The following is an 11,185-nucleotide window of genomic DNA, read 5'->3' on the forward strand; positions in this document are numbered from 1 at the left end:
GAAAGCTGAAAAGCCAAGAGAAATCACTAAAATAGTGTGTGTGAAATCAACTCCCGCCTGCCGTGTGTCTGTGCTCCACCCACATCAGGGATCTGTTCCACACCCATTACATAATAACCCACTGTAACAGTTCCTGATGTGGGTGGAGCACAGAAGCATGGCAAGCGAGAGTTGATGTTTACACACAAACACTTTATTGAGCTTTTCAGCTTTCTTTCACTCACTCACTCACTCACTCACTCACTCACTCACACATGCGTTGTGGTCGGGGAGAGAGGCCCTTTTCTCTGCTCTCTCTCTCCTTTTATGCTCCATTGCTGTAACACACACAAATCTGTTCAAATTGTTTTTTTCTTCTATGAAGCCTTAGCCATTTATTTTATTAGTTTATAATTATTGTTTAATTTAGTCTTCAGGAGAGACTGCCTGCACACAGTACTAGTATTAATAGTCTTTTATTTTCTTACATGAAAGCTGAGGGGGGCAGCATGGTGGTGTAGTGGTTAGCGCTGTCGCCTCACAGCAAGAAGGTCCGGGTTCGAGCCCCATGGCCAGCGAGGGCCTTTCTGTGCGGAGTTTGCATGTTCTCCCCGTGTCCGTGTGGGTTTCCTCCGGGTGCTCCGGTTTCCCCCACAGTCCAAAGACATTCAGGTTAGGTTAACTGGTGACTCTAAATTGACCGTAGGTGTGAATGGTTGTCTGTGTCTATGTGTCAGCCCTGTGATGACCTGGCGACTTGTCCAGGGTGTACCCCGCCTTTCGCCCGTAGTCAGTTGGGATAGGCTCCAGCTTGCCTGCGACCCTGTAGAACAGGATAAAGCGGCTAGCAATGATGAGATGAGATGAGATGAGATGAGATGAGATGAGATGAGATGAAAGCTGAGGCATTTATATTATATTTTAAGGTAACTTCATGTTGTGCTGTGAGGTTCTGTGCACTTTAACTTTTGAACCAACAGGTGCATTTGGATTAGTAAAGCCTATTTTTCTGCATTTTTGTAGTCCTGGTAATCTTTTATATTGGTAAAGTTGTTTATAGACCCATTTCTCAGTGTCTTTGTTCTTTTAATCAATAGTTTTTCAGTAATAATTTAATATTTAACATATCACTCAATTTTAATCACAAAAAGAGAAAATCGCAACAATTTCTCACAACTTTCACTTCCTCCCGCAATATAATCACAACAAAAACCTAAAAAACACCGCAACTTTCATCGCAATTTTTTGGAAAAACCCCCGCAACATCAGACATTTTAACCTGCAACAATCACAAAAAAGGCCCACGAAATCCTGGGGGGACTGCTTGATGCATGACCCACCTTCTCTTGAGATTCAGTTCATGGACAGATGTCTTGACACGTTCCTTTAGAACGTGGTATAATTCAGAATTCATTGTTCCATCAATGATGGCAAGCCATCCTGGCCCAGATGCAGCAAAACAGGCCCAAACCATGATACTACCACCATCATGTTTCACGGATGGGATAAGGTTCTTATGCTGGAATGCAGTGTTTTCCTTTCTCCAAACATAATGCTTCTCATTTAAACCAAAAAGTTCTATTTTGGTTTCATCCGTCCACAGAACATTTTTCCAATAGCCTTCTGGCTTGTCCACATGATCTTTAGCAAACTGCAGACGAGCAGCAATGTTCTTTTTGGAGAGCAGTGGCTTTCTCCTTGCAACCCTGCCATGCACACCATTGTTGTTCAGTATTCTCCAGATGGTGGACTCATGAACATTAACATTAGCCAATGTGAGAGAGGCCTACAGTTGCTTAGAAGTTACCCTGGGGTCCTTTGTGACCTCGCCGACTATTACATGCCTTGCTCTTGGAGTGATCTTTGTTGGTCGGCCACTCCTGGGGAGGGTAACAATGGTCTTGAATGTCCTCCATTTGTACACAATCTGACTGACTGTGGATTGGGGGAGTCTGAACACTTTAGAGATGGTTTTGTAACCTTTTCCAGCCTGATGAGCATCAGCAACACTTTTTCTGAGGTCAGCAACACTTTTTCTGAGGTCCTCAGAAATCTCCTTTGTTCGTGCCATGATACATTTCCACAAACGTGTTGTGAAGATCAGACTTTGATAGAGCCCTGTTCTTTAAATAAAACAGGGTGCCCACTCACACCTGATTGTCATCCCATTGATTGAAAACACCTGACTCTAATTTCACCTTCAAATTAACTGCTAATCCTAGAGGTTCACATACTTTTGCCACTCATAGATATGTAATATTGGATCATTTACCTCAATAAATAAATGACCAAGTATAATATTTTTGTCTCATTTGTTTAACTGGGTTCTCTTTCTCTACTTTTAGGACTTGTGTGAATATGACCTAAAACATCTGATGATGTTTTAGGTCATATTTATGCAGAAATATAGACAATTCTAAAGGGTTTACAAACTTTCAACCACCACTGTAATTACTGGCTGTCTATTAACGTGTCTCTGGGCATCTTTCAGATAGCCAGTAACGAGAGAGAGAGAGCTGTGTCACACACACTCCCATGCATGTTTGTGTGTGCAGCATAGAATTCACTGAAAAATTAAAATAATAATTAAGTGCAACTTGAATTGTCACACCTGTCTCCAGTTCCTCATTGTCCAAACATAAGAAGTTACTCCAATTTTATATTAGGTTAGTAAGAAAACTCTGTGCAATGTTAAAATGTATATCTGAATGTGGGCTTTGGATGCGCTATATTTTATAAGACCTAATGCTTGGCTAGACTAGCAGCATGTTTGTTCTGTACTGATAATGTACAGTAGACTAGGCTAAACACCGTAAAATATGCTAGAACTAGGCCCTGGCTTGTTTATTACTGTTAAAAGTCCACGTTTGAGCTTACCTTTGTCATAATAAGGTATTTTTCTTTATCAGGAATTTCCCATAACATTCCGGCAAGCACAAAACATGCCTCGAAATATTGGAAGGCATATGTACTTTTGTGTGCCTTTAGCATCTCTCCAGTGTATTTAGGAGTCCCAAAGTCTAAATTGTTTAAGACGTCATAGTATCCCAAATCCAGTAGCTGGTTTGCTGTACACTTTTCAAGTGGAATAAATACATTTCTAGATAAATTAAGAAGAAGCCTTTATTTTTGTCACATGTACATTCAAGCACAGTGAAATTCTTCCTTTGCATTTAACCCATCTGAAGCAGTAAACACACATACATGTGCACGAACACACACACACATAGAGAGAGAGAGAGCAGTGGGCAGAATAAATAATAAATAAATACATTTGTGGGTAAATTATATGGCTCTGTGATGCCTGCATGTTTCAGCTTTTGGCTGTAACACAATCTGCTGGTATAATCAAAATTTTTAATAATTTCAGAGAGATTGTACTGACTGCAGTTATCTCAATTTTCATTATTAACTGTCATAGCCAGGGCGGCACGGTGGTGTAGTGGTTAGCACTGTCGCCTCACAGCAAGCAGGTCCGGGTTCGAGCCCTGTGGCCGGTGAGGGCCTTTTTGTGCGGAGTTTGCATGTTGTCCATGTGGGTTTCATTCGGGTGCTCCAGTTTCCCCCACAGTCCAAAGACATGCAGGTTAGGTTAACTGGTGACTCTAAATTGACCGTAGGTGTGAGTGTGAATGGTTGTGTGTGTCTGTGTCAGCCCTGTGATGACCTGGCGACTTGTCCAGGGTGTACCCCGCCTTTTGCCCATAGTCATCTGGGATAGGCTCCAGCTTGCCTGCGACCCTGTAGAACAGGATAAAGTGGCTAGAGATGATGAGATGAGATGAAATATACAAGTCAAAATAAATTTAGAAATCACTGCTTTCTTTTTTTTTTAATTTGCGTACCATACTGACTTTTTCTTATTTGGGTCTCTCTCTCTCTCTCTCTGTTTGCATTTAACATCGTTTAAACTTTCAAGCCCATCACTTTGTAAATACTTATTTTTAATTTTCATTACAAATTTTTAATTACTATATACTGTGGTACACCACTAAAATACCAAAAACTTTGTGACTGTCCATGGATCTTACAGTAAATTTGCTAATTTGCTAACATTAAGTGACCAGTTAATGTTAAGTGTTAATGTTAGCAAATTAGTTCACATAACTATTTAACTTAGTAAGTTAGGAACTTATGTGACTGCTTTCTGTGCTAATGCCAGGATAGACTAGAATTAATGCCAGTAGCTAATTTAAATTGGCTGGACAGCAAGTAAAATTCTATGTAGCGTAAAACATAGTTTTTACATAGTAAAAAAAACTGTGTAGCATTAATCATGTACAGTGCCCTGCACAATTATTGGCACCCCTTGTAAAGATTGGTAAAAATGGTTAGGAAAAAATCCACCCTTTGGTGAAGTACCTTCATCTCACACTGAAAAATGAAAAAAACCCAACCTTTAATTGAAATTAATTTATACAGACAAAAACAAATCCCTCATCAAGAAATTATTTTCAAGAAAAACACATATGCTACTATTATTGCCATCCCCACATTTAATATTTTTATAATCTTCCTTTACCAGTAAAACAGCACTGAGTCTCTCCTATAACATTTTATAAGGTTGGAGAATACAGAGCAGGGAAAATCCAGTGATGACCCAGTTTTAGTTTCCTGGCAGAGGCAGCCAGATTTTGATTTCAAATGTTGTGGTATTTCATGGAGTCCATAATGTCATGTACCCTAACAAGGTTTCCAGGGCTTTTGGAGGAAAAACAGCCCCAAAACATCACAGAACTTCCACCATATTTTGCAGTTGGAATAAGGTTCTTTTCATTATAGCCATACCCCATACGCCAAACCAACTATTAGATTTTGATGTGTCTGTATCAAAGGAGGTTAAATTGACAAAGTATGATCTAGGAATGTAGACCTCTGCCGCCTAAGAGATTCTGCCACACAGATCAATCTGGGAGCAAACAGTCACTGACACAGACACAGCTGCTCAGAGGTGCTTCTCAGTTTATTGTAGGATAAACATAATATATATCCACATTCAAGAGTGTGTTGTAGATATATGATTGGATGATCATGATTTAATTGACAAATTTATCTATGTACTGCATAATGTAAATGGTACATAGATAATTGTGTAGTCTAAACCAGCATTACATCACTGGTTTAGACTACATAATTGTATGAAAGAAGAAATATATTATTTACCATTACATCACCATCAGGATCATAGTCTTATGAAAAGAAGAAATACATTACTGGTCAACATAACCTTCAATAAGCAGAGAGCAGAATGTGTGAGCAAAGATACATCTCAAGGATTTAACTTAACCAAAACAAGTAGCAATCAGAACCGCCTGTACCAGTTTCAAGAGCAAGTTGCAGTCTGACCAGCTTGTACCAGTTCAAGCATGCCAAACATATATTTTTATCAACCACCTTGAGTGTTTCTTGACAAAAATCTCCATTTTTGTTACATCAGACCATAGAACACAGTTCCAGTCAAAGTTGTAGTAGTGTCAAGTTTATTTTTATAGCACTTTTAACAATAGACATTGCAGCTTTACAGAATTTTAATGACTTTAAACATGAACTAATTTTATCCCTAATCTATCCCCAGTGAGCAAGCCTGTGGCGACGGTGGCAAGGAAAAACTCCCTCAGACGACATGAGGAAGAAACCTTGAGAGGAACCAGAATCAAAAGGGAACCCATCCTCATATGGGTGATAACAGACATGATTATAACATTTTTAACAGTTTTAACATGAAGTCTGTTTTGTTGAAGCTATAAACTGTTCATTGATGGAGTGTTTCACAAACTTTAGGCACTTTCATTTGTGGTTAACTAACAGAAAAGGCTTTTTGCTGGCATACCTTCCAAATAATCTGATCATATGGAAGTGGCATCTGATGGTAGTTTTGGAGATTTGGAAACCCTTAGAGTTTTCTTTTAATTCACCAACAATGATCCTTAGGTGATTTTTTTTATCTCTCTGTACATGGGGGAAAAATAAACTTGGGTCCTCTTTCAGGCAAGTTTTTTTTTTTTAAAAAAAAACAACTATTCCCTGATTTATGAAGGTCAACACACTTGTCCCTCATTTGGTTTGTATGCTCTCTTATTTTCCCCATGCTGATGGATGACTAAGGGAATTTGGCCTCTGAAGTCATAGATTACAGCTTGAAAGTTCCTACACACTCCAATCAACTCAAAAATGTACAGTTAAATAGGAAACATGTTTCAGTTACATTGGGTTCACTATAATTTCCAGGGGTGCCAATATTAGTCACACGTGTTTTTCTCATCTCAGTACCTGTAGCTGCTTTATCCTGTTCTACAGGGTCACAGGCAAGCTGGAGCCTATCCCAGCTGACTACGGGCGAAAGGCGGGGTACACCCTGGACAAGTCGCCAGGTCATCACAGGGCTAACACATAGACACAGACAACCATCCACACTCACACCTACGGTCAATTTAGAGTCACCAGTTAACCTAACCTGCATGTCTTTGGACTGTGGGGGACACTGGAGCACCCGGAGGAAACCCACGCGGACACGGGGAGAACATGCAAACTCCACACAGAAAGGCCCTCGCCGGCCACGGGGCTCAAACCTGGACCTTCTTGCTGTGAGGCAACAGCGATAACCACTACACCACCATGCCGCCACGTGTTTTTGTTGAAAATAATTATTTCTTGATGAGGGATTTGTTTTTCTCTGAATAAATTTATTTCAATTAAAGGTTGGCTTTTCTCGTTTTTCAATGTGGGATGATGCTACTGCACCAAAAGGTGGATTTTTTTCTAACACTTTTTACTACTCTTTACGAGAGGTGCCAATAATCATGGAGGGTACTGTACATAATTTAGAAAGATGGAATGTTTCCAGACACAGTGTAATGGTTTTAAAGCAAAAATCAAACATTTTAAGATGAGTAAACATGACAATAACTTCATCATTTGAAAAGATTCAGTTTTTACTTTATAATATTTGAGTACACTTAAAAGTAGTCATTCATTCATTCATTTATTACTGTTAACTGACTACATTTTTGGCTGGATACTTGTGGGCACTTAAGTGAGTAAGATTTTGACACATTATTTTTAACCTTTCACTTACGTAGGCTATAATTTCTCAGTTTTCCTCCCATGTTCCCACAGGCCTATCTGGACAGTGTATTTTTACTGTGCAAAGATAACTTAAAGTATTTAGTTACTTAAATATAACGTGTTTTTTTGTTTTTAGAATTGTTCCCGTCACACTTGTTTTTATAATGTATAATAATAGAATGTAAAAACCTTAAAAACAAGCATAAATAATGGCAAGTATTCTGGTTGTTTATAACTTTCAAAGAGGGAATATCGATGTTTTCTTTGTTGCTGTCTTTGTCTTTCCCGTATAATTATTTGCACGTAACGTTGTTGTCACTTGTTCTGACCTGCTTGCTTATTTATTTATTTATTTATTGGCACTTGCTGATCAGCCTTTGACCCTGTGTGTTGGATCGTTAGCGTTTCTGCTGACGCGGTATAAGGCCTGTGCGTCACTGCACGTCTATCCTTGAACTCCCTCCCCCCCTCCCCTCCCCTCCCCTCCCTCTCTGATAGGACGTTTTCAGTACACTGGTCAATAAACTGCTTGGGACATGCCGTATAAAATGTGTGAGCCTGGAATAGTCTGCTCTAACTTAGAACAGAGAAAGATTACAAGCTTTCCTGAATGCGGCTACTTACACTATTAATCTGTAAACTCAAGGACATGCAAGCTTTGGGGAATTGCGGCTTGTGTATGTCTCGGAGATTTTTTCAGAGCCGGACCGACTTCCTGCTTACGTCGGTCAATATGGCTACCATCCGTCAAGCGACAGCATGTTTGCATTTATTCAGGTATGGATAACGGTGTACTTGATTAACGTTATGATTTTTGAACCATATAGCGAAACTCTATAAATTGAGGTCTTGTGTTACGTATGTCTTGTATTCTGACCTAATATGGTGTACGCTTGTATGCAAACCAGTATACTAGTATGACATTCTGTTTCGTATGAGTTTACCGGGTTTGAACCGTAGCCAAGGCGACTGTATGTGATGTACCATTTTAATTTACATACGCTAGTTTGTGGTTTCCTATGCATGAGCTCGAGTATGAGTCTTTAATGTCTCTTTTACTTTTAGAGCCACAGCCAGTGGAATATTCGTGAAGAGAAAGCCTGTACAGCGGTTTTTACGCATCCCAGAAATGATGCAGATAAATACTGTGTCCTTCAGCATGGGCAGTGGACTATGTACGGTTCCCTTCATACAGGTATATTGTCACTTAAAGAAACGTGGAAAGTGGGCATAAAGTGTGTGTGTGTGTATATATATATATATATATATATATATATATATATATATATATATATATATATTATTTTTTTTTTTTTTTTTTAATTTATGCATGCACATACAAAATCCCAAATGTATCCCTTCTGGACTGTTGTAGTGCACTTAGAATAGACTGTTTGAATTCAAAAGTGACATGACTGTTGACTTCACAAGATGCATGTGTTCCTAAGCCTTTAAATTCAATACACATTTTTGTTGTTTTTATTGTAGCAGACAGAAAATCTCTCACATGAGTCTCTGATTCGACGGGCATCCTGCTTGGTCACAGACAGTGCCAACACTTACCTTTCCCAAACCACCATGGCTCTTGTAGATGCCCTCACACTCTATACAAAGGTCTGTGCATGTGTTTAATGGCTTATCCAGTGGTCTTTGTTCATTTTGTAACGATTCTTCATCTCAAAAGACTGACCTGAATTTGGTGTTTGTAGTTTGTTCACACTGAGAATTGTAAACTATAGGGATATTTTTGGGTGACGTGTATCAGAGAATACCAGATTAGATACAGTGAGTAACACTATCTGTTCCTGTTCTCAGGCTCTGCACACCCTCATCGCTCTTCAGAAGCGCTATCTGGCCTCAATTGGAAAACTCACTCCTGCTGAGGAAGACAGCATTTGGCAAGTGATCATTGGCCAGCGAGTGGAGGTAATTTTTCTGGACCTGTGTTGTAGTGAATTCAAGTATGAGAGTCCCTTTTTTATGTTTAATAACTTGTGCTCTGCAAAGATGACTAGAAAACTGTACTTTGGAATTGAGTAGAACAGAATGTGATGTACAAATGTTTGGGCACAACTTATTCTAGTTGTTTTTTTTTTTTTTCATTAAGACACTTAATGTCTTAAAGTAATGGACTCATTTCTCTTTACTTGGTTGTTCTTGACATTATGACTGTCAGTCATTGAATAGGACTAATTACTGTTTATTTACTGTTTTGATGGTCTCAAATGCATTAAGAAGGCAAGAAATGCCACTAATTACCTTTTGATAAGGCAAACCTGTTAATGGAAAAGCATTTCACATGACTACCTCATGAAGCTGGTTAAAATAATGCCAATGGTATGCAAAGCTGTCAAGGTAAATGGTGGCTACTTTGAAGAATCTAAATTTTTTTTTTTTTAAAACCACAATTCCACATGTTCCCCATGTTGTTAGTTTTGATGTCTTCAGTATTCTACAATGTAGAAAATGGTCAAAATAGTGAAACCTATGAATGAGTAGGTGTGTCCAAACATGTGACTGGTACTGTACTTTTGCACTTACAGTATCACTCACATTTCAGTAAAATAATTGACAATCTTTACTGCTCCTCAGATTAATAATAAAGAAGTCCCATAGCAAGCAGTGTCTTTCTTTATTCAGGTCGCAGACAGGCTGGATGAATGTAAATGCTTTGAGTCAAAATGGATGAATGCTATCAACATCTGTGAGTTGTCAGCTGAGGCTGCTTACAATTCAGGCATGTGTTTTTTATGAGCTACTATTACTATTCATAATGGTGTGTAATTTTGTGTGTATGTGTGTAAATAATTGTCTCTACACTGATTTATATCCTCATATTTTCAGGAGCAGAACATTCATCTGATGCATTAAAAAGCAACATGCAAGCAGCACAGTCTAAAATAGAAGAGATGAGGAAACTCCAGTTGGCAGCACAGAAGAGTCTGGCTGAAATGAAAGCTGAAGAAATTCAGAGAATGGCGGAGTATGCGTCAAGTATCAATTTGCAGGATCTGGAAGATGTTCCTGAGGCCTACCTCCGTGAAGATTGAGGAAGCAGACAGTGATAGAAAAAGGATGAACTGAATTGTTTAGCATCAGCTCTGACATGGAGCCTTTCAGCTACAAAAATGTAGTATGGCTGAGAACCAGTGATATGAGTATTACATGTTACAATTTAAACTTAGCCTTGCAGCGCAAAATAACTAATTTTCATTGCTAGGCAATAATTACTATCTGCTTTTCTCTTACAGTAACTGGTTAAGATGTGTGCTATCCATATTTTATCAGGGGGGGAGTACATGTCAAGCTGAATCACAATTTCTCACATGTAAGCCAGTAATTTGTTAAGCTGGTGGATACACTATTTTGAGATCATTACAAAAAAATACTACTGCTTTATTTTAATGTAAATAAAATCTTATTTTTCTATGAATGTGATTTAGCTTTTATTAATCTGGGAGTGAGTTATGGGATTGTCTTGGAGTGAGTGGGCATGCAGTCCTACCTGCTGTTGCTCAGCACATATGTTAGATTTTTTTTTAATTGATAAGCTAAAGCAAGAACAAAGGTGGTTGGTAATGTGATGAACTAGCATCACAGCCAGGGGCTATTCCTTATTCCTGCTCCATCTCTGGAACAACTGCAACCCTGACCAGAATAAACTGGTTAAAGTCTGAGGGAGTTAGAAAGGGGAGTAGTATTTCATATACATGACAATAACAGGAATGTTATCAAGCACATGCAGGTGGATAGGGCTAAACCCACATGAAGAAAAACAAATTATGATTCAGTGGGGGGAAAAATGCTAGTATGCAGTACACTACACAGAATTACAGTGGTGCTTGAAAGTTTGTGAGCCCTTTAGAATTGTCTATATTTCTGCATAAATATGACCTAAAATAGCATCAGATTTTCGCACAAGTCCTAAAAGTAGATAAAGAGAACCCAGTTAAACAAATGAGACAAAAATATTATACTTGGTCATTTATTTATTGAGGAAAATGATCCAATATTACATATCTGTGAGTGGCAAAAGTATGTGAACCTCTAGGATTAGCAGTTGATTTGAAGGTGAAATGAGAGGTGTTTTCAATCAGTGGGATGACAATCAGGTGTGAGTGGGCACCCTGTTTTATTTAAA

General features: G+C 38.6%; 1 protein-coding gene across 1 annotated transcript; it reads left to right on the forward strand.

Annotated features, from left to right (window-relative positions):
* Positions 1–7,553: 7,553 nt before the first annotated feature.
* diabloa (diablo, IAP-binding mitochondrial protein a) lies at positions 7,554–10,477 on the forward strand. Its single transcript, XM_060898023.1, has 6 exons — positions 7,554–7,821; positions 8,110–8,239; positions 8,533–8,658; positions 8,860–8,970; positions 9,685–9,781; positions 9,889–10,477. The coding sequence occupies exons 1-6, from the start codon at positions 7,655–7,657 to the stop codon at positions 10,092–10,094; spliced, it is 837 nt and encodes a 278-aa protein (XP_060754006.1). The 5' UTR covers positions 7,554–7,654; the 3' UTR covers positions 10,095–10,477.
* The last annotated feature ends 708 nt before the right edge of the window (positions 10,478–11,185 follow it).

Source organism: Neoarius graeffei, chromosome 17 (genome assembly GCF_027579695.1).
Source record: "Neoarius graeffei isolate fNeoGra1 chromosome 17, fNeoGra1.pri, whole genome shotgun sequence".
Lineage (NCBI taxonomy): Eukaryota > Metazoa > Chordata > Actinopteri > Siluriformes > Ariidae > Neoarius > Neoarius graeffei.

Excerpts from the sequence above, each read along its gene's own strand:
- diabloa (XM_060898023.1), top strand. The coding sequence starts at position 7,655 with ATGCGGCTACTTACACTATTAATCTGTAAACTCAAGGACATGCAAGCT. Across the intron at positions 7,822-8,109 it reads GCATGTTTGCATTTATTCAG|AGCCACAGCCAGTGGAATAT; the intron begins GTATGGATAACG and ends TTTTACTTTTAG. Across the intron at positions 9,782-9,888 it reads TGAGGCTGCTTACAATTCAG|GAGCAGAACATTCATCTGAT; the intron begins GCATGTGTTTTT and ends TCATATTTTCAG.